Source organism: Oryctolagus cuniculus, chromosome 21 (genome assembly GCF_051225735.1).
Source record: "Oryctolagus cuniculus isolate XC-2025 breed Fujian yellow rabbit chromosome 21, ASM5122573v1, whole genome shotgun sequence".
Taxonomy (NCBI): Eukaryota; Metazoa; Chordata; class Mammalia; order Lagomorpha; family Leporidae; genus Oryctolagus; species Oryctolagus cuniculus.
In genome coordinates, this window is record NC_142887.1 from 13,150,088 (window position 1) to 13,173,017 (window position 22,930).

The 22,930-nt window shown below is 51.3% G+C and overlaps 1 protein-coding gene across 3 annotated transcripts in view; it reads left to right on the forward strand.

The window, feature by feature from the left end:
• ACAD10 (acyl-CoA dehydrogenase family member 10) overlaps window positions 1-22,930 on the forward strand; it is a 48,409-nt gene that overhangs the window by 7,271 nt on the left and 18,208 nt on the right. For all 3 annotated transcript variants that reach the window (XM_051826814.3, XM_051826816.3, XM_051826813.3), the window contains 8 exons: window positions 730-878; window positions 3,923-4,117; window positions 6,542-6,700; window positions 8,447-8,609; window positions 9,661-9,802; window positions 15,071-15,139; window positions 16,582-16,763; window positions 22,571-22,721. In XM_051826814.3, the coding sequence (XP_051682774.3) occupies window positions 730-878; window positions 3,923-4,117; window positions 6,542-6,700; window positions 8,447-8,609; window positions 9,661-9,802; window positions 15,071-15,139; window positions 16,582-16,763; window positions 22,571-22,721 (1,210 nt within the window). The remainder of the gene's footprint in view (window positions 1-729; window positions 879-3,922; window positions 4,118-6,541; window positions 6,701-8,446; window positions 8,610-9,660; window positions 9,803-15,070; window positions 15,140-16,581; window positions 16,764-22,570; window positions 22,722-22,930) is intronic.

Genomic DNA, 22,930 nt, shown 5'->3' on the forward strand with positions numbered 1-22,930 from the left:
TCACACAAATGCTGATCCATCTGCTGCGCTAACTTTTCATGGGTAGAAATTTTCTTCCTGGGGCTGGTGTTGAGGCACAGCAGTGCAAGCTGCCACCTGTGATGCCAGCACCCCATATCAGAACACCAGCTTGAGTCCCAGCTGCTCCACTTCTGACCTACTTCCCCGCTCATGTGCCTGGGAAAGCAGCGGCAGATGGCCCAAGTGCTTTGGCCCCTCTCACCCAAGTGGGAGACCCAGATGGAATTTCTGCCTCCTGTCCTCTGCCTGGCCCAGCCCCAGCCACTGTGGCCATTGCCTTGCCTCTCCTCGCCTCAGCCCTCCCTTAAAAACAGATAATTCTTTACAAAGAAAAGAAGCTTTCCTCTCAATTACGCGGCGAGAGCACTGTCAACAGGGGTTTCAGAGTTGCCGAGGATCAGCGTAGTGTTCAGAGGAGAGCTGGATTTGGGGTTTGGGGGTGCTGTCAGATTCTGGCTGTTTCCTCCTGCGTCTCCCTCATGACGAGAGGCCCAGGGAGGAGATGCATTGCTTGGCATCCAGAGCCGTCTCATCACCTTGTTCTTCCTTGGGGACTCTGAGGCTGAGACTTGGCCTTGCATGAACTTCTTCAAGGTCCCCTCGTCACACACACTCCCCCCCCGGCACCATGGTAATTCCCCAGGAATCGGCGCGGCCATTCCCCCAAGCTCCCCAAACCTCACCCATTGTCTGTTTTACTTCCTACAGAATGGGAGGTTCAGAACCGTATCCCTTCTGGAACGGTACTGAAGGCCTTGGTCAGAGGTGGTGAAACCGGGCCCTGGATGAGATTTATGAGAGGAGAGATAACGAGAGAGGATTTCTTACAAGAATTTGGGAACTGCTGCTCTGAAATGGTGAGTGATAAACCTTCCTCTGCTTCTGAGTCATTTTGCCTTCAGTAGTGGTCGCAACATGTATCCTAAGCTAGTTAGACTGAAAATAAAGTGAAAACTTAATCCATTATGTGTTTCTAAACTATTTTTTAAAAAATTATTTATGTACCTAAAAGGCAGAGTTACAGAGAGAGAAGGGGAGAGACAGTAAGATCCTGCATCCACTGGGTCATTCCCCAAATGGCCACAATGACTGGGACTGGACCAGACCGAAGCCAGGAGCTTCTTCTGAGTCCCCCACAGGGATACAGGGGCCCAAACACTTGGGTCTTCTTCGGGGCTTTCTCAGGTGCATTCGCAGGTAGATGGATTGGAAGTGGAACAGCTGGGGCTTGAACCATCACCTGTGTGGGATACTAGCATTGCAGACATGGCTTAACTCACTGCACCAGACCATCAGCCCCTAAGCAATTTTTTCCACTCCTATGTACTCAACTTTAACTTTTATAAGAAGTAAAAACATTATGAGGCCAGCACTGTGGTGTAGTGGGTTAAGCCGCCACCTGCAATGCTCGCGTCCTCCATGGGAGATGATTCAAGTCCCAGCTGCTCCACTTCCAGTCCAGCTCCCTGCTAATGTTCCTGGGGAAGCCCTACAAGAAGGCCCAAGTGCTTGGGCCCCTACACCCATTTGGGGACCCAGAAGAAGCTCCTGGCTCCTGTCTTTGGTCTGGCCCAGCCCTAGCCGTTATGGCCATTTGGGGAGTGAACCAGTGATGGTTCTCTCCTCCTCTCTATGTAACTGCCTTTCAAATAAAATAAATAAATCTTTTTAAAAAGTAAAAATATTCTTCATTAAGCCTCTCTAGGAAGCAAATGCTTCTGGCTTTGGCAGAATCTTTCTTGGGAGTGGGCATGTGGCTTAGTGGTTAAGACGCCTGTCTCCCATATTAGAGCCCCTGAGTTCAACACTTGGCTGCTGATGGAGACCCTGGGAGGCAGTGGTGACGGCTCCAGTAGCTGGGTTCCTGCCACTCACGCAGGAGAGCTGGATTGGGTTCTTGGCTCCTCCTGTTGGCCCCAGCCTAGGGCCACTGTCGTTGGTCATTTGTGGAGTGAACCAGCAGATGGGAGCTTGCTGTCTCTCTCTCACTCAAATGAATAAAAATATTTTTAAAAACTTACTTAAAGGAATAATAATATTGAGCATTTTCTCTGTGCCATGCAGCATTTCATATCCCTTATACTAACTTGTAACTCTCATTCTATTAAAATATAATTGAAAGTGCGAGAGACAGTGCATGGGTGGGTGGCAGTGATGGCTGCACAGCGATGTGACTGCTTAGTACTGCTGAGTTTGTACCCTGCAAACGGTTGAACTATAAATTTTATGTTATTTTCCACATAGAAAATAGCAACAGAAATGTTAAAACATTATGCTAAGTGAAAGAAACTAGTCAAAAAGGACCACGTATTGTCTGATTCCATTTGTGTGCAATGTTCAGAGTAGGCAGATCTATAGAGACAGAAAGGAGGTTCATGGTTTTCTGTGTCTGGGGTGTGAGAGGGGAAGGCAGAGTGACTGCTGACGAGTATGAGTTTCTCTTTAGAGTAACAAGAAAAGTTTCTAAAATTGATTGTGGTGATGGTTGCAAAACTTTGTGACTATACCATTGAACAGTACACTTCACATAGGTGAACTGTATGATTTGTTAATTATATTCAGTTAATCTATGATAAAATGTACATATATATTTTATATGTAATAAAAGGAATAATATTGAATATTTTTACTGTGCTGTGCATTGTTCCAAGCTATGCTGTGATAAAATATGTGTATATATATGTATGTATGTATGTGTTTATATTTTTTGTGTCTATGTGTTTATATGTTTGTGTATATGTGTACATATTTATATTTGTGTGTTTATGTGAATGATTATGTGTGTGTTTATATATGTGTATGTATATATATGTATGTGTGTGTGTTTATATAAAACAGTAGACTTGCCTTCGCATGTTTTGAAACATGCTCAAATACGAGCATTGAAAACCTATCTAGGGTGGAGGAGTTGTGGCTCAGCAGATCAAGCCATTGCTTGGGGTGCCTCATCCCACACTGGAATGCGGGTTTGAGATCTGCCTCCATTTCTAATCCAGCGTCGCACCAGTGTGCACCCTGGGAGGCGGTAGGAGTGATGACTCAGGTACTGAGCCCCTGCCACACACAGGGGGGACCCAGGCGGATTCCTGCTTCCTGCTTCAGCCTGGTCCAGCCCCAGCTGTGAAGTAGCAGATGGAGGATCTCTGTCTCTGCACTCTGCCTTTCAAATAGATAAATAAACAAAAATAAACTGCTTGATAACCGCACATATTGAATGTAAAACAAAATTGATGAGAAACTAAAATTCATAAAGGTGCTGCTGAGGCACTACAAAATCAGTAAGTGCTTTCTGGATCATTAAAAGTCAAATGACATCTGCCTTCCTACACTTCTATTGTTTACCGTACCCTGCAGTGTTCTGACTTTTAAAATATTATCAATCCATGAGTGGGATCAGGAACTCATTTACCGCAAGCATTAGCTCGCTCTCTGCTGGGAACTCGAAGTCACTATTCCAGGTTCGCATGCAGAGTCAGCACAGGATTGAGAGACAGCTCCTCTGGGCAGCAGGCCGCGGGAAGCCAGGGGTCAGTGCTATTCCGTTGGTTATGAGTAGTTCTCACTCTTTTCATTTTCATTTTCATTTTCAAGGCAGAGACAGCTCCTTGCCTCTGTTGTTTCTCTCTCCAAATGCCTACAGGATTGGACCAGGCCAAAGCGAGGAGCCTGGAACTCCCTCCAGGTCTTCCATGTGGGTGGTGGGGACCCAAGTGCTTGAGCCATTACTGCTGCCTCCAGGGTGGTGCACTAGCAGAGAGCTGGACGGGAAGCAGAAGAGCCAGGATTCGAACCAGGCACTCTGACGTGGCTTGCAGGCGTCCCAGGAGGGCACTTAGGTGCTGCACCAGACCCCAGCCCTGTCTCTCACTCTCAGTGACTGCTCTCCCCTCCCTGTTCCTAGGCAAAGGCTTCGGTACCTGTGGCCTCGTTTTTCTCTCTGCTGACCAGCGAGCGGGTGGCGAAGCAGTTCCCAGTGATGACGGAGGCCATTACTCGGATCCGGGCTAGAGGCCTTCAGACCGCAGTCCTGAGCAACAATTTTTATCTTCCCGATGGGAAAAGCTTTTTTCCCCTGGACCGGAGTCAGTTTGATGTGGTGAGCTTGAGATGATCCAGAAGCACTAACACGGGCTCTGTGGGATTGCTCCAGGATGCCCCATCAAATCCTGCATGGGACTGGTAACTGATTGGAGACCCCGTACATTCCCAAGTTCAACCTTAAGTTTCACATAGCACAGGCACCTCCATCAGCCCCCTATCTTTCCATCTGAAGATTTAATTATTTGTTTATTGATTTGAAAGGCAGAGAGAAGGAGAGACAGAGTAGGAAGCTGGTGGTGTGGAGTGGTTGGAACTCAGAGCAGGCACTCTGATACGGGACGTGCGTGTCCCAAGTTGTAGTTTGGCCTGCTGCGCCACAGTGCCCACCCCTGGCCTCGCTTCTTAGTGGGTCCTCTGACCTTTTCTCTTTTAAGAGCATCTATGGGGCCCTCCACTCACTATATCTGCCATATTCGTCCCTAGACCAGTGCTGTCCCTGAGCCTGACCTACTTCCCTGCTGCACTGCACGACGTGCTGCGTGTGAGCACACCAGCTTCGACACCCAGGTCACCATCTTGACTTCTGAAATGCGTCCCCGTGTCTCGCATCTCAGAGCAGTGATGAGTTCCCCAGGGCCTGCAAGGCCCAGCTGGGCAGGGGGCTTCCGGGGCCTTCCAGAATTGCTTGGATCACGAGGAGCCTTCCTCACCGCAATGTTCCAGGCAGATGGGAAACCTCTCCCCGGATGGAGCGAGAGCCATGTAGAGCCTTGGACGCACTAGGCAAAATGCCCCCTGATAACCTGAGTGCTGTGCGTTTTAGTGACAGAGCCCCTTTCTGTTTCTCTGCATCCATGGGAACAGCAGTTTGGTTTCACTCCAGAAAGTGGTGTGTTCCCTGCCTCCATAGTCCTAAGTCTGTTCTTACGTGAGTGCCCCTCGTTGGACCACTAGGTTCAAGTAGAGGTGTCCACTTCTGCCTGCCCTCCACTGTCACCTTGGAGCTTGTCCAGGAGGTTCCCCTTGAGCGGTCTGGAGCGTAGAGGCCTGGCCATGTGAATTTAGGGACAGCGCCACAGGGGACCTGCTCCTGCTGTGCTGGCAGGGCGAGAGCTCCCTCCCTCGAGGCAGCAAGGGGCCTGTGGACCCACCTGTGATTCTCTCGTCTCATGACCTCTGGCAGGTCCCTGATAAACCAAGACTGTTTTTATCTCATACCTATTTGGGCAAATGCTGGCCTTGCTCCTACAGTTCCTGGTTGGCCAACAAAGTGATAGAAACTTTAACAGGCACATGCCATACCGTGCAAACTAGAAGAGCAGGAGGTGTCCAGGGGTCTTATCAAGCACATCCTGCCTCTCCACAGCCTGCAACATAGCTTACCTGGTGAGGGGAGCTGTCTACAGGCGGCTCTGGGGCCTGTTCCCCCAGTTCCCGCCCCTTCCCATCGCTAGCCTCAACCACGGATGGGGTCTGAGCCGTCCCTTTCTCTTTAGGGAACCTTCTTTGCTTCCTCTAGCATATCCCAGGTCTTAGCAGACCAGGAAGGGTAAGGAGAAAGGTGCAGTTGGTGCAGGATATTTATTTCCCTGACAGAGCAGTTCCTACCCAACCCAGAATGCAAGTGTGGAGTGGTGGGAGGGGCCCTTGCTTTTGTCCTTGGCCTTGGAGAGCTTGGATCATTCAGGGTGAGTCAGGGATTTAGTTCTATTCTTAGGGCAGTGCAGAGGGTACTGGTAACTGGTATATATGACGGGCTTGGACCCAGTTTATAGGTGATTAAGCCCCAGGGAGAGTGTCAGAGGACTTCTAGGGGGGTCTCTAGATTAGAGAGAGCCTGAGGCCAAGGCAGCTTTTATGGAGTTCTAACCTCCCCAGCCCCCTGGTTCCAGATCACATGCGGCTGTCAGGTACAGGACTCTGTGAGCATGAAAGGAATTGGTGGTCCTTGAGGTGTGAGCCATCCCAGGGGATTTATCTGTATTGACAGTTCATTGTTTAACCTCTGCAATAAACATCAAGGTTGAGTTTATTTTGTAGCACTAAACAGGGCCTTCTTTCCGTAGAGCTGAAATGCTGTCTTGCTTCTGCACATGGCATTAGCAAAACACTCTGTCTTTTTGGAACTCACTCAAGTTTCCCCACAACCACTCCAGTAGATAAGATGGCTGTTATTATTCCCATTTTACTGATGGTGAAACTGAGGCCTTTTGCGTCTTGGCTGTTGGCACACGTCACAGTGTCTGAACCAGAACTCTGGTTTCCTGAGCTTGGCCCAGGTTGTAACCTAGTATTTCCCTGTCACTCAGCGTAAGCAGGCACCATCATGTTATATCATGATACTCTCACCGTTACCTGTTACAGCAAATTTCAGCTGTCTTCCTTCCGAAACCACAGCAATGTGCATGCGCAGAGAGTGTGTGTGGGAGCTCCAGCTGTAGCACCCAGGCTCACTCCTGCCCCGCCCGCCCGCCCGCAGGTCGTGGAATCTTGCCTGGAGGGCATCAGTAAGCCAGACCCTCGGATCTACCAGCTGTGCTTGCAGCGGCTGGGCCTGCAGCCCTCCGAGTCCATCTTCCTTGACGATCTCGGACAAAATCTAAAAGCAGCAGCCAGCCTTGGTATCCACACCGTGAAGGTAACAGGTCACTATTTTTTGAACTCCTGTCTTTGTGCTAGACATTAATACAACCATTTCTATGCAGTCTGTTTTGTTTTGTTTTTTAGATTTATTTATTTATTTGAAAGGCAGACTTCCAGAGGGAGGGAGGGAGGGATGGAGAGGGAGAGGGAGAGGGAGAGGGAGAGGGAGAGGGAGAGGGAGAGAGAGATCTTCCATCCACTGGTTTGCTCTCCAAATGGCTGTAACAGCCAGAGCTGGGGTGGGCCAAAGCCAGCAGCCAGGAACTTGAGTTTCCCATGTGGGTGCAGTGGCCCAAGGACTTGGGCCGTCTTCTGCTGCTTTTCCATTAGCAGCCATTAGCAGAGAGCTGGACGGGAAGTAGAGCAGTCAGGACCTGAACTGGGATGCCGGCGTCACAGGCGGCCGCTTCACCTGCAACACCACAATGCTGGCCCCTCTACGCAGTCTTTTTTACGTTCATCATTGTAGCTCTCCTTAGTGACTGCCCCCAAGTTTCCATGGTCGTGTTCTATGAACTGTGAAACGTATGTGACTAGCTATGGGTTGTATTTTCTATGGAAAGCAAGACAAACGCGTAGTAAGAAGGCATTCAGAGAAAAGAGACCCACAAGCAGGCAAGTGACAGCCCAGGGCATTGGCGCCCTCCAGCCTGTACTGATGCCGCTGTTCCGGTGACCAGCAGCTACAGCTGCCCAGGCCACCCGGGGCCATGGCTGTGCGGCCCAGGAAGCCCTGTGAGGGGCTCCTGTGTTGGGGTTTTCATTACTGAGCTGAGGGCCTGTAGGGACAGAGCCCACACTGCAGCCTAGGCGCCCCGTGCGTGAGCGTGTGCCGTGGAGCCTGCAGCAGCACGCTTTCCCGCTCAGCGTGGTCAGAGGTTGAAGGAGGGGGACCTCATCCTACGGCTTCCTCCTCAGCTGAACATCCTGCTCCGGCCCTTCCTCAGGGAACTGGCTCCTCAGGCGCTGCCTCCTAAAGGACTGCGCTCGCTGGGACCCACGTGTGGCACAGGTTAGGCCACTGCCTGCGATGCCAGCACCCCACGTCTGAGCTCATCTGGGCTGCTCTGCTTCTGACCCAGCCCCCTGCTCACGTGCCTGGGAAAGCGGCAAAGGCCAGCCTAACTGTGTGGGTCCCTGCCACACACATGGGAGACCCAGATGAAGTTCTGGGCTCCTCACTCAGCCTGGCCTGGCCTTGGCCTTGTGGTAATTCGGGGAATGAGTCAGCAGATGGAAGATCTCTCTCTCTCTCTCTCTGTTTCATCACCTTTTAAATAAATAAATCTTTAAAAAAAAAAAACAAAAAAACAAAAAAAAGGGCCAGCGCTGTGGTGTAGTATGTTAACCCTCCGCCTGCAGCACTGGCATCCCATATGGGCACCAGTTCTAGTCCCGGCTGCTCCTCTTCTGATCCAGCCCTCTGCTGTGGCCAGGGAAAGTAGTAGAAGATGGCCCAGGTCTTTGAGCCCCTGTACGTGCGTGAGAGAGCCAGAGGAAGCTCCTGGCTCCTGGCTTCGGATCGGCACAGCTCCGGCCGCTGTGGCCATTTGAGGGGTGAACCAGAAGATGGAAGACCTCTCTTTCTGTCTCTCCCTCTCACTGTCTGTGACGCTACCTCTCAAATAAATAAAAACAAAAACAAAAAACAGAAGCCAAACCCTGCAAGTACCCGCATAGAGAACCAGCGCAGAGACGGCAGGGTGGCTGTGGTCCACGTCAGTCTTCTCTCTGAAACCAGGTCCGGGACCCGGAGACTGCAGTGCAGGAATTAGAAACGCTGCTGGGCTTCCCTCTGCGGCCGGGTGTCAGGGACACTCGTCCCGTGAGGAGGACGATGGAGATTCCCACAGGGCCCCTGGAGAAGTACCTCAGAGACTTGCTGGGGACCCAGAGCACAGCAGGTGGGTGTGGTTTGTTTGCTGGCAGCTGTCTCCGGGCCGAGGCTTTCGTCCTGGTTCTCACTTTCCGACCCTGATGGAAAACACCAGAAACAAAGGGGCTGTGTGTGAGGACCACAGCCACGGGGCCCAGTGCATCTGAGTGCTGCTTTCAGTTTGGCCTCGGCAAAGGCATCGAGCTCCTTCCCCGGGCACCTGCTCAGGGCCGTCGTCCCCTGCCGTCCACTGGGGAGCGCGGCACGGACTGTCGCACGCGCACGGGGCGTCTGTTTCTGCTGGCTTGAGAAGGCAACTGCCAGGGTGCACAGCACCCTCTCCTTCTTCACATGACATCTGCAGAAACACAGGTGTCTGGGAGCCTTTGCAGAGAGCTCTGCCTGGAGAGGAGGGCCCCCTCATCCACCTGACCCTTACAAAGGGCTTTATTCGTGCAGTCCGTGTTCCCTTGTTTTCCAGTGGCTGGGCTCTCGGTCGCTGAGACCCCGCCCAGGCCGACTCAGGTGAAGTCTGGGTGTGTTACAAAGCTGGGTGAATTCGGTTCATCTCTGCCAGGAGCCCGCAAGGGGCCACAGAATCTGGCCTGCAGGGTGGGGAATGGCCTCATGGGAGAGCAGCCTGGCCCAGCCTGAAGGGCTCTGCACGGCTCCTTTCAGCTGTCACATCAGTGTGACTGTGGCTTGGCCCAGTCCAGGTGAGTGACACGCAAGGGCCCTTCTCATCCTGAGGCTTGAAGTGTTCCCCATGGCCAGGCGGGTTGCCCTGGCTGTGCTGTGCTGACAGCCAACATGCCACTGTTCCCGGAGCAGGAGTTGGCAGGGAGGACAAAACCGGATGCCAGCACGGCCTGAGAACAGGATTGTCAAGCGGGTGGCCTTTGCCACACACAGTGGCAGCATGGGATGGTGGACCCCACTGGCCCGGGTGGACACGCTTGTCTCGTGCTGCACGCCAGATGAGGATTTCTTAGGTCCCAAACGCGGACTCTGGAGAGAATGTCTGTCCAGGTGGGTCCTGCAGGTCTGCTTTTGAGTTTTCTTTGTTTGCAAACTTGCAGGTCCCCTGGAACTCCTCCAGTTTGATCACGGACAGTCCAATCCAACTTACTACATCCGGCTGCACGGCCACCAGCTGGTCCTGAGGAAGAAGCCCCCAGGGACACTCCTGCCCTCTGCCCATGCAATTGAGAGGGAGTTCAGGTAAATGGCAGCACACTGTCTGCTCCCCACAGCCTGGACAGTGCACACGCTCAGCCCTGAGGTGACAGCCAGCCCCGTGCAGAGGGGCCCTGCAGGGTTCAGAATGACAACCTGCACCTGCGTGAGCTACTTCCGAGCCTTTCTCTAGGGGCCCTCTACATAGCAGGAGTGTGAAAGACCCTAAAACTCCAAGGCCTCAACTGTTTCCTGTGCATCTGGCTTCTGAACTCTGAGTATTCCCAGAGTACCAAGGAGTTCTGAAGTGCTCTAATGAAATTTTAAAAATCCAAGAGGGGCCAGTGTTTGGTGCAGTGGTTAAAACACTGCTTGGGACACCGTGTCTCTGTCAAGAGTGCCTGGGTTCAAGTCCTGGCTCCTCCTCCAACCCCAGCTTCCTGCTGATGTGCACTGTGGGAGGCAGCATGAGGTGGCTCAAGTCCCTGGGTTCCTGCACCCATGTGAGAGACCTGGATTGAGTTCCTAGCTCCTGGCTTTGGCCAGGCCCAGCCCTGGCTGTTAAAGGCATTTGGAGAGTCCATCAGTGAATGAGAGATTTCTCTGCCTTTCAAATTAAAAATGAAAAGAAAGAAATAAAAATTTAGTTAAATCCCAAAATGCACATAATTTCCATTGTAAAAAAACAAGATGTTCATTTGAAGATGAAACATGACATAGGATCTGCTTACAAAATGCCAGTGTAAATGTGAGCTATTCTAGAAAACATGATACAACCAGAATGAGCTTCCTTTTAGACCTGTTAGTTCCAATTCTATTGCTATATCTTAAATAATTCTAAATAGGAAAAAACAGCTTTATGCATTAATATGTTTACTATGGTGTTATTTATAATAATAAAAAGTTGGGGCACACCCAAAGGCAGGGGTGGGGAACCTTTTTTCTGCCAACAGCCATTTGGATATTTACTACATCATTCACTGGCCATACAGAATTATCCGCTTAGAAGTTAGCTCGTTGTAGCATAGTGGGTAAAGCCAGTACCTGTGATGCCGGCATCCCCTATGAGTCCTGGCTGCTCCACTTCCAATCTAGCTCTCTACTAATGCACCTGGAAAAGCAGCAGAGTATAGCCCAAGTTCCGTGTACCATGTGGGAGACCTGGAAGAAGCTCCCAGTTCCTGGCTTTAGATCGGCCCAGCTCCAGCCATTGTAGCCATTTGTGGCATGGATCCAGCAAATAGAAGATCTCTCTATAACTCTACCAAGAATTTAGCCTGCTGGGTCCAGCATTGTGGCATAGCGGGTAAGATTGTCACCTGTGATACCAGTATCCGATATCAGTCCCCATTTGTGTCCCGGCTGCTCCACTCTGATGCAGCTCCCTGCTAATAGCCTGGGAAAAACAGTGAAAGATGGCCCAAATATTTGGGCCCCTGCTACCCACATGGGAGACCCGGATGAAGCTCCTGGCTCCTGGTTTGGACCTGGCTCAATACTAGCCGTTGTAGCCATCTGGGGAGTGAACCAATGGAGGGAAGTGTTCTCTCTCTCTCTTTCTCTCTCTCTCTCTCTCTCTTTTTCAAAGAAATAAAGGAATTTTTTTTAAAAAGTAGCCTGCTATAGATTTATTGAATTTCAAGTTCTGCCTGTGGTTGCCTTGGCAGGGCTAGACCTTATACAGGTACAGTCTCCACCCCTGCAAGGTACAATGACCGGGAGATGAATACGTGAACCCTGGCACATCTACTTGTTGCAACAAGTACCACTTCATGATGGGGTTGTGTCCTGAGAAATGCATTGAGTGATTTCAGCACACATTCTTCAGTGTACTTACACACACCTAGATGCTGCAGATCAATCACTCAACATGATCTCTGGTTTTAAAAACACTTATTTATTTGAAAGAGAGCAACAGAAAGAGGGAGAGACACACAGAGAAATCTACCACCTAATCGTTCATTCCCCAAGTGCCCGCAACAGGGAGGGCTGTGGCGGCCAAAGCCAGGAGCTGGGAATTGCATCTGTGGGTCTCCCATGTAGACAGCAGAGACCCGAGGACTTGGGCCATCTTCTGCTATCTTCCCGAGCACATTAGCAGAGAGCTGGATCAAAAGCAGAGGAGCTAGGCGAGGGGTGGCTTGGCATTGTGGTGCAGCTGGCTAAGCCACTGCTCGTGACACCAGCAGCCCACACTGGAGCTGCTCTGCTTCTGTTCCAGCTCCCTGCTAATGTGCCACGGAAGGCAGTGGAAGAAGGCTGAGGTACACGGGCCCTGCCACCCACATGGGAGACCAGGATGGAGTTCTTGGCTCCTGGCTTTCGCGGGCATATTGGAGAGTGAAGCAGCAGGTGGAAGATCTCTCCTCCCTCTCCCTCTTTCTCTATTCTGCCTTTCAAAATAAATTTAATAAAAGAAAAATCCGAGGAGTCGGGACTTCAACTGGCCCTCCAGTATGGGGTGTGAGCACCTTCATCAGGGGCTTAATCCACTGCAGCACAACACCTGCCCAACCTCTTTTGTAAAAAGTGTTTTATTTATTTTTTATATATACATAATATATATTAATTATATATAAATACTATATATAATAATTGATATATAAATATTATATATATATATATAAAAGAGAGATCCCTTCCACTGTTGCCCACAACAGCAAGACATGGGATAGGGCTGAACCTGTGAGCCAGGTGCTTAATTGACTCTTAATCCCCTTTTCCAGGACTTTTTGAAGTAGACGTGTAGTCGTGTTTTAACTATTTTTAAACACAGTTGTGCACAGGGAGCAGGTGCTTGACCTAGTGTTTGAGATGCCCGTGTCCCGTAGTAGACCGCTTGGGTTTGATTTCTGGCTCCAGCTCCTGACTCCAGCTTCCTGCCAGCTCAGAGCCTGGGAGGCAGTGGTGATGAGGCAGGCAATTGGGCTCCACACAGGCAAGAAACCTGGATAGAGTTCCTGGCTCCCAGCTTCAGCCCGTCCAGTCCTTGCCTTTGTGGGCATCTGAGGAGTAAACCAGTGAATGGAACTTTCTCTCTCTCTCTATCTCTCTCTCTCTGTCCACTGCCCCCCACCATGTTGTTTCTCAAATAAAAAGATGAATAAATCTTCATTTTTCTAATAGTAGCATTTAAAGATACAGATTTCTTTCTAAGCAGTTCTTTAGCGGCAGCCCACAAATGTTGACATTTTGTGTTGGTGGTGGTGTTGTTCCAGTTTAAAATCTTCCCTAATTCTCCTGTGATTTCCTTTTTGATCCCTGGATCACATAGAAATGTTATTAAATTTCCCAATATTTGGGTACTAAATTTTTTGTAGATATCATGCATTAATGATTTCTAGCTTAATGCTGTTGCGGTCTGGGGACTATTCGATAAGATCCCCGTATTTGCTGAAATTTATTGAGACATAGTTCCTGGGCCAGCGTGTGACTGATCTTGGTGAATGCCTTGTCTGCACTTGATGTAGTATGTGCTCCACAGTTGTCCACCAGGTGTGGTAGGGGTGTCCTTAGGCCCGGTTGGTTGGTAGTGCCATTCAGACCCGTGTCTTTTAGATCTACCTTCGTCTAATTCCATCATTACTGAGACGGGTGTTAAAATCTAAACTTTGATTGTAGATTTGCCTATTTCTTTACTTTTGATCATTTTCTTTAAAAAAAAAAGATTTATTTATTGGGGCCAGCACTATGGCACAGTGGGTTAAGCCATGGCCTGTAGCACTGGCATCCCATATAGGCTCAGGTTCAAGTCCCAGCTGTTCCACTTCCTATCTAGCTCCCTGCTGATGTGCTTGGGAAAGCAGTGGAGGATGACTCAAGTGCTTAGGCCCCTGCACCCATGTGGGAGAACTGTAAGAAGCTCCTGGCTCCTGGCTTTGGCCTGACCAAGCCCCAATCATTGTGGTCATTTGAGGGAGAGATGGAAAATCTCTGTGTGTCTCTCTCTCTTTCTCTAACTCCACCTTTAAAGTAAATAAATAAATCTTAAAAAAATTACTTATTTATTTGAAAGGCAGTTACAGAGGTGTGTATGTGGGGGGAGGGATCTTCCATCCACTGGTTCACTCCCCGATTGGACATATAACAGTCAGCACTGGGCCAAGCCCAAGCCAAGAGTTTCCTCCAGGTCTCCCTCCCCCTGGGCAGGGGCCCAAGCAGTTGGGCCATCTCCCACTGCTTTTCTCTGACTATTAGCAGGTCTCGAACTGCTGCCCATATGGGATGCTGGCATCACAGGCAGCAGCCTTACCTACTACAGCACAACACCAGCCCCACTTCACGTATTTTAAAGCCCCGTTGTCAGGCACATATACATTTATGATTGTAATATCTTCCTGATGTATTGAATTCATTGTTGCATCATTTGGAAATACCTCTTTGTCTCTGGTAATACTCTGTCTTAAAGTGTACTTTACCTGATGCTACAGGTGGCCTTGCCAACTGCATGCTGGTTGCCTTTCCATTCTTTTTGTGTGTTTATATCCAAGTTTGTCTCTTGTAGACACCATGGAGTTAGGTTGTGCTTTTCTATCAGCCTTGATAATTCTGTCATTTCTTGAAATGTTTATTTATCCGAGAGGCACAGAGAGAGAGAGAGAACTGCCTTCCTAGTTTACTCCCCAAATGCCCATAGTGACAAGAACTGGGTCAGGGCCAAAGCCAGGAGCCAACACACAATCCAGGTTGCCCACAGGCAGCCACGTGAGCCGTCAGTGCCGCATGTCAGGGCTGCGGTGCAGGATCCGGAGTCAGAGCCAGAGCTGGGGATCGAGCCAGGCATTCTGGTGTGGGACACAGGCGTCTTCTCTGACATTGATGGGAACTGTAAGCTGTTAAATTCAGTGTAACTAGTACATTTGATGTAGGGATGTGGTTTTGCCATTTGTTTTTTGTTCCATATGATTTTTTTTAAGATTAATTTATTTGAAAGGCAGAGTGACAGAGGGAGAGGGAAAGGGAGAAAGGCAGGGAGAGAAAGATCTTCCACCTGCTGATTCACTCCCCAGATGGCCGCAGTGGCAGGGGCTTGGCTAGGCCAGAGCCAGGAGCCCCGAATGCCACCTGGTCTCCCACATGGGTGTCAGGGACCCAAGCACCTGGACCATGGTTTGCTGCTTTCCCAATCGGGTCTCCAACTGGCACTCTTGCAGGGGTGCCAACGTCACAAGCACTGGCTTAGCCTGCTGCACCACAGTGCTGGCCCCTAGTTTTTAAGTCAGAGAAGTAATTTCTAGAAAATCTCGCCAGTTCACCCAGGAGTTAGACTCATTTTCTTTCTTTTTTAATGCTTGTTTTCATCTGCTATGGCAGGGTGATGAAAGCCCTTGCAAGTGCTGGAGTACCCGTGCCGAAGGTGCTTGACCTCTGTGAAGATTCAAGGTAAAGTGCAGCCTGGTTTTGCCACCGCACAGCCACGCTAGGAGAGCAAAGTCCATGAGCGAGCTCAGGTTCCGCCTGTGAGAGTAAAGGCGGGGGGCGGGGGAGCTGTACTTTGGAAATTATATTCATTAAATAAAAGTTAAAAAAAAAAAAAAGAGTAAAGGCAGACCAGGTAGAAGAGGCACCTTGCAGCTGCCGCCCTCGGAGGCTCTCGGATCTCCAAGCTGTCCCGAAAGATGTGGATGCCTGCTTCTGTGAGAGCTGGTAGAAAACAGTCCTTTCTTTAACATTTAAAACATGGAGATCCATCTAGTTTCATGTTGCATATTTTTGTTTATTTTTTACGGCGGTCTTTTTTTATAGGAAGTTTTTATTTAATAAATATAAATTTCATAGGAATGGCAGTCTTTTAGTTTAAAAGCAATTCAGCTTTTTTAATTACTTTAATCACATGCTTTTTTTTGTCCAATTTTTTAATTATGAAAATTTTGAAGCATACAGGAAAGATAAGAAGACAAAATTTTACAATTTAAGCCTTACCTGAATTAAAATAGCATTAATATTTGCCACACTTGCTTTCTGTGTATGTATGTGTTTAGTGTACTTAGGAAATAATGTTTTTGGATGAAATTTTAAGTTGCTGAAAGCCTGCATCTCTTAAGAATACAGACATTTTCTTTCATAACCACAACACCACTATTGCACCTAACACAATTAATAATAATTTAATAATATTTAATACCTAGCCCCTGCTTAGATTCCCCCAGTTATCCCAGGAATGTTTTCTATAACTTCCCATCAGGATAAACATTTGCAATGGTGTACTTTTCAAGACAACGTTTCAGGGTGGTGAACTGACTTCTAGACATGACCACGGTCATTAATGACACATCCAGGGGCCACCCTAATGCTGCCAGGCCGTGTGTGTGCCACACGAGCCACCAATCACCCTACAGCAGTAACACCCTACAGAGGGACATCTGTGGGCCCCTCACTGGCATCAGACGCCATGCCCGGCACCCCCGTGTATTTGCTCCCTGAGTTCTTACAACTGCCCTTGGAAGAGGCTTTCAAGTATCTCAGGGCCACGTTGCTAGCCAAGGGCGGAGGTGGGAGTTGCACCTGCTGCCCTCTTACCGCAAAGCCCCTCTGCCAACCATGCTGCTTCCCACATTGTCACACTTAGCCCGTGCCCATGGCTTCTACAGATGAACCAAAGGAGAGAGAGGCATGCCCGTAGGGAGCACAGACAGGGGGTGTGGAGGGGGATCAGCTGAGCGAGGCTCAGTGCCCTGCACGTTTGTGCAGAGGATAAAGGAGACGTGCAGCGCACCGGGTGTGAGCTCACCAGCGTGCAGACTCTGCACACAGCAATGCTGTGACCATCCGCCCACCTCAGAGTGAGCTGAGCCCCTGAGACACTCTGCCTGTGTCCCTGCCAGTGTCATCGGGACCCCCTTCTATCTGATGGAGTACTGCCCCGGCCACGTCTACAAAGACCCCTCGCTGCCAGGCCTGGAGCCAAGCCAGAGGAGAGCCATATACACTGCCATGAACAGAGTCCTGTGCAAAATCCACAGCGTGGACCCCCAGGCCGCCGGCCTGGAAGACTACGGGAAGCGAGGTGAGCCAGAGCCGCGTGTCTCTGTTGGTTGCCTCCTCCCTGGCGGCTCTGCTCCCAGGACGGGAATGGCCTCGGGACCAGCGCCCCGAGCGCTGGCTGGAAGCAGGGTGGACTTGGCTCCCTCCGAGGAAATCCAGTTGAATGTTAATGGAGCTGCTGCTTAAGTGGACATTTTATCCTGGACAGATCCTTCCCTGGACTGTAACTTTTATCTCGCTAAACCGTTTTCCATTTTTCTTTCTTCTGCTGGTCAAAGGTGTTTAAGACACATTCTTCTCCATTCCTACCCTTTCCCCTGAATATTCTTTTCTGCAGGGATTTTAAATGCCACTCCGGCAGTCTGTTTTGTTTTTTGTGCTCACATACTTTGTTTCTGCCTTTTTCTAGTTTTTAATATCAGAAGTTCCAGTTCTTCATCTTTGTCAGCATTTGCTGACAAAGGGTTTTCCCTCCCCCCTTTTTTTTTTTTTTTGACAGGCAGAGTTAGACAGTGAGAGAGAGAGACAGAGAGAAAGGTCTTCCTTTGCCGCTGGTTCACCCTCCAATGGCTTCCGCAGCCGGTGGCCACAGCGCACCGCGCTGATCCGATGGCAAGAGCCAGGTGCTTCTCCTGGTCTCCCATGGGGTGCAGGGCCCAAGCACTTGGGCCATCCTCCACTGCACTCCCTGACCACAGCAGAGAGCTGGCCTGGAAGAGGGGCAACGGGGACAGAATCCGGTGCCCCGACCGGGACTAGAACCTGGTGTGCCGGCGCCGCAAGGCGGAGGATTAGCCTAGTGAGCTGCGGCGCCGGCCCCCCCCTTTTTTTTAAAACTTGGGTTAATTGAGGTTGACTCAGTCTCCAAGTTTTGACAAACGCACACGCGGTTTCATAACCACCGCCACAGGTCTGTGTTTGTATGAGGAAACTTTTGCCTGAGCCAAAGATTCCGCTTCTGCGAAAGGCGATCTGACCGTCGACCAGGGTGGGCTCCTGGCCACAGGGAAGAGATCTCTCAGCTAAGCTGTGTTTGCTTCCTCCGCTGCTTGTGACCCAACGTGTGTGTGTTCTCCAGGATCTTATCAAAGGTCGTGCTGTGCGTGCGATGTCCGTCAGCTTCCCCACACATTTCTGCCCTGGGATGGAAGTTCCCCCTCTCCACGGGCACCTGGTCTGAGCCCCTAGACTCGCAGACTCGAGGGGGCCCTCGCTGCCCACACCTCCTCCGAGCACAGCCACGGCGTGTTCTGATACGACGCTTGCAGCACCCGATTCCTGAAAACAGTTCCCCTATGGGGCAGGACTCTTCGAGTTGCAAATTTCAGAAACCCAGTCCAAACTGGCCAAGTTCGAATTTTGAACTTGACTGGCCGTCACGACTGAAAGGTGCAGGAATCAGGCCTTGGGGCCTGCAGGACCTGCGGGCTGTCGTTCTCAGTTTCTCTCTTCTCAGCTCTTCTTTTGGTTTCATTTTCAGATCCTCATTTGGTTCAGTGGTGTGGGCTGCCAGGTTCAAACCCAGGGCAAAGAGAAACCCGGGTGGGGTCATGGGCCCCGCTGGGTGCCAGCGACTGGCTAGGGGGTGCAGTGATCTGAGCGGTCCTGGGTTCCCATTCTGTAAATCCAGGGAGGGGGTGTCAGCCACACCAAGACAGTTTCTCCAGAGGAAATCTCACTGTGCAAAACTTAGGTGCCACACTCAGCAAACTGAAAATGCAGGATGCCTCGTTGGGGCTGAATTCCAGATAAACAATGAATAATTTGTTTTCTTGGACACACGATCTGAATTCCCAAAACCAACAGCTTTAAGGATTTAGTGATAACTTACAACCTAACAGGCTTGCCAACTTCCTCCTCAAATTGAGGGGCTCCTCGCCGTGCCCCCTTCCTAGTGCAGCAGGTCCGTAGTAAGCCACTACCCACAGGTACCAACTCAGCGGGGTTCCCTGCACTGTGGTGGTCCCCTCAGGAAGTGCTTACACTAACCTGTGTCGTCTACCTGGGAATCAGGTAGAACAGGGCGTCCTGTGTTTGATCTGGCAGCCCTAGTAATCAATAACAGGGCCAACCAAGGTTAGACAGGTCGAGCCAACAGATGTGCGCCATGCTGGCCCATTATTTTAAAGTGGAAAGAGCACTGGGACCAGAAATCAGATGGCCATTTGTCTGATGACCTTGGGTACGTAACATTATCTCGTCATAGTTTTTTTTTTTTTTTTTTTGACAGGCAGAGTGGACAGTGAGAGAGAGACAGAGAGAGAAAGGTCTTCCTTTGCCGTTGGTTCACCCTCCAATGGCCGCCGCTGCAGCCGGCGCACCGCGCTGATCCGATGGCAGGAGCCAGGATCCAGGTGCTTTTCCTGGTCTCCCATGGGGTGCAGGGCCCAAGCACCTGGGCCATCCTCCACTGTACTCCCTGGCCATAGCAGAGAGCTGGCCTGGAAGAGGGGCAACCGGGACAGAATCCGGCGCCCCAACCGGGACTAGAACCCGGTGTGCCGGCGCCGCAAGGTGGAGGATTAGCCTATTGAGCCAAGGCGCCGGCTCTCGTCATAGTTTTCTCAGGAAGGAGGTGGAGTTCCAGAGCTCTGTCCTGTCTCCCCCACAGGGTGAGGGAGGCAGCAGATGAGGTGGCAGCAGCCTAGTGCTTTGAATGAGGCAGGGTAAGGCCTTGGGCAGGATAAGATACCCACGTCCCATATCAGAGCGCTTGAGCCAGACCCGCCACTCCAGCTCCTGAGTCCAACTTCCTGCTAACGCGGACCTTGGGAGGCAGCAGTGATGGCTCAAGTAGTTGGGTCCCTGCCACCCAAATCAGGGACCTGGATAGAGTTCCCAGGTCCCGGCTTCAGCCTGGCTCGGTTCCATTGCAAGCATCTGGGGAGTGAACCAGCAGGTGGGAGCTCTCTCTGTCATAGATAGATAGATAGACAGACAGACAGACAGACACTAGCTAGCCTGAAGCAAGTGAAGTCATGAGCTGTGTGATGCCTGCTATGGAGAGATGACAGTTTATGGAAGGCTGTCTCATGTACTCTCCCATCCGAGTAAGTCCTTTACCTCTTTTTAATTTTTTAAGACATTTTATTTCTTTGAAGGGCAGAGTTACAAGAGAGGGAGAGGGAGAGAGACCGAGGGCTTCTATCTCCTGGTTCACTCCCTGATGACCACAATGGTCAGGGCTGGCCCAGGCTGAAGCCAGGAACCCAGAGCTTCATCCGGATCTCTCACATGGGCGCAGGATCCCAAGGGCTTGGGCCATCTTCTGCTGATTTTCCAGACACATTAGCAGGGAGCTGGATCAGAAGAGCTGCCGGGGGGCCGGCATGGTGGTGCAGCGGGTTGAAGCCCTGGCCTGAAGCGCAGGCATCCCATATGGGCACCGGTCCTAGTCCCGCCTGCTCCTCTTCCCATCCAGCTCTCTGCTATGGCCTGGGAAGGCAGTGGAAGATGACCCAAGTCCTTGGGCCCACATGGGAGACCTGGAGGAAGCTCCTGGCTCCTGGCTTCAGACTGGCACAGCTCCGGCTGTTGTAGCCATCTGGGGAGTGAACCAGCAGATGGAAGACCTCTCTCTCTGTCTCTACCTCTCTCTCTAACTCTGTCTTTCAAATGAATAAAATAAATCTTAAAAAAAAAAAGTGGAGCTGCCAGGACTCAAACTGGCGCCCACAGGGGATGCCCGCGCTGCAGGTGGCAGATTAACCTGTTAACTCCACAACACTGGCCCCACATTTTTTAAATTTGCGAATGGACTGTTCCGATGCTCCTTCCACTGACCTATTAGCACAAAGAGACAAAGCAGAAATCTGATTGATTTCACGTGGCCCAGGGCCAGTGTTGCCGTGTTTGGACGGACAGCAGAAAGCAGAGTAAAGGACGCAATGAAGTCTTCCTCCCAGCTGTCCGCACTGCCACTGCACTCCTTTGCCCCGAGGCAGCCTGGGTGACCAGCTCCTTAGGTAACCTTTGGAGGTAGTCTATGCTCACACAAACCAACGTCTAAACCTACCTAAACATTTATATGTACTTAAATACCATGGGGTGGCCGTTATGGTGCAGTGGGTTCAATCGTGGCGTGGGACACCTGCCTCCACTTCTAACCCAGCTCCCTGCTAATGTGCCTGGGAGGTAGCAGATGATGGCTTGCAGTCCTCCACATGGGAGAGCAGGATGGACTTCCTCCTGGCTCTGGCCTGGCCCAGCCCCAGCTAGCACAGCCATTTGGGAAGTGAACCAGCAGATGGAAGATCCTCCCTCCCTCCCTCCCTCCCTACCTCCCTCTCTCTCTCACTGCCTCTCAAATATATAAATCTTTAAAATAAATAAATACATACATACACCCTCTATTTACATGAATGGTGGCATATACATAGCTATTTTATAGGTAGCCTGATAAATTGCAGGTTTCTCGAACCCATAGCTGGATCTGTGGACGCGAAATTCCATAGAGCTGTCTAGGCTCCGCTGAGCAGCCGTGTGTGCCAGCACTGGCTGGGGCATGTGATGTGTGGATTTCGTTCGGTCTTTGCAGCCGCTCTGTGGGATGTAGGTATCAGCGTTTCTGTTGGGTCAGTGAAGCAGTGGAGGCTTGGAGAAGTCAAGCCAAGTATGGAGCCTGAGCTGGCTCACCTCTTCGTGACCCCTTCCAGCTTATATTCACAGACATAACCTTCCAGTCCCTAGACCATGGCCTCGCCCAGGCTTCTGAGCGAGCGACTGAGTAATAGTACCAGACACTCCTCCTGGAGCACTTACGACATGCCGGGAACCGGTCCAAGGGCTTTGCGAGTCTTATCTTCCCAAGGGTTCTATGGGGACCATCTCAGAATGAGGACACGAAGGCACAGCAAGGTGGAGGAACCTGAGATTGGCAGAGCTGGGAAGCGGCCCCTGGCAGTCGGCCACAGAGTCCATGCCCGCAGCCAGCCGCTGGTGCGGAGCCAAAAAGGGATTTTTAAAAATTTTCATTTTTAGGCCGGCACCGCGGCTCACTAGGCTAATCCTCCGCCTTGCGGCGCCGGCACACCAGGTTCTAGTCCCGGTCGGGGCGCCGGATTCTGTCCCGGTTGCCCCTCTTCCAGGCCAGCTCTCTGCTGTGGCCAGGGAGTGCAGTGAAGGATGGCCCAAGTGCTTGGGCCCTGCACCCCATGGGAGACCAGGAAAAGCACCTGGCTCCTGGCTTCGGATCAGCGCGGTGCGCCGGCCGCAGCGCGCCGGCCGCAGCGCGCCGACCGCGGCGGCCATTGGAGGGTGAACCAACGGCAAAGGAAGACCTTTCTCTCTGTCTCTCTCTCTCACTGTCCACTCTGCCTGTCAAAAAAAAAAATTTTTTTTTTTCATTTTTAGAGACCTTTATCTGCTGGTTCATTCCCCAAATGCCCACAGCAGCCAAGACTGGGCCAGGCTGAAGCCAGGAGCAGGACCTCCATTCAGATGTCCCCCAAGGGTGGCAGGGACCCGGGGACTTCAGCCATCACCTGCTGCCTTCCAGGTGCTCCTTAGCAAGAGACTGGACAGCAGGTGGAGCAGCCAGGACTTGAATCAGGCTCTCCAGAATGGGAAGCTACGCCAAACGCCCAGTCCGAAAAGGGATTCATTGACGGCTGCTAGGGAGCTCAGGGGATTTCTAACTGGGCCTGGGATTGGGCTTGGAAGTGTGTGGCTGGGAAGAACGCCCACACCACACTGATCCCACCCAGACGAAATGGCCCATGGCTTTCACCTTGGGGGCGCCAGGAGAGCCCCCGGGAAGTCCCACAGCTGTGCACTGCAGGCGCTGCTGTGGGAGGGGCACTCCCTGGTCAACCTGCTCCTCCCCCTCAGGGGACTACATTGCCCGTCAGGTGCAAACCTGGACGAGGCAGTACCGCGCCTCCGAGACCAGCACCATCGCAGCCATGGAGAGGCTCACCGCGTGGCTGCCGCAGCACCTGCCCCGCCAGCAGAGGACCACGGTGGTGCACGGGGACTTCAGGTAGACACGGCCGCCCGGAAGACCGCTCTATGGGTGTGCAGAATCGGGGGAAGGGCATTGAAGCCCTTTGGTGCAGCTTCCAGTGGGGACTTATCCCATCCCCAGCACCTCCCTGGGCGTGGCCTGCCAGGGCGGGGTTTCTCTGCCTGGGTGCTGTGACATCTTGGGTCAGAGAACTCTTTGTGGCGGGGGCGTCATCCCTGGGCTCT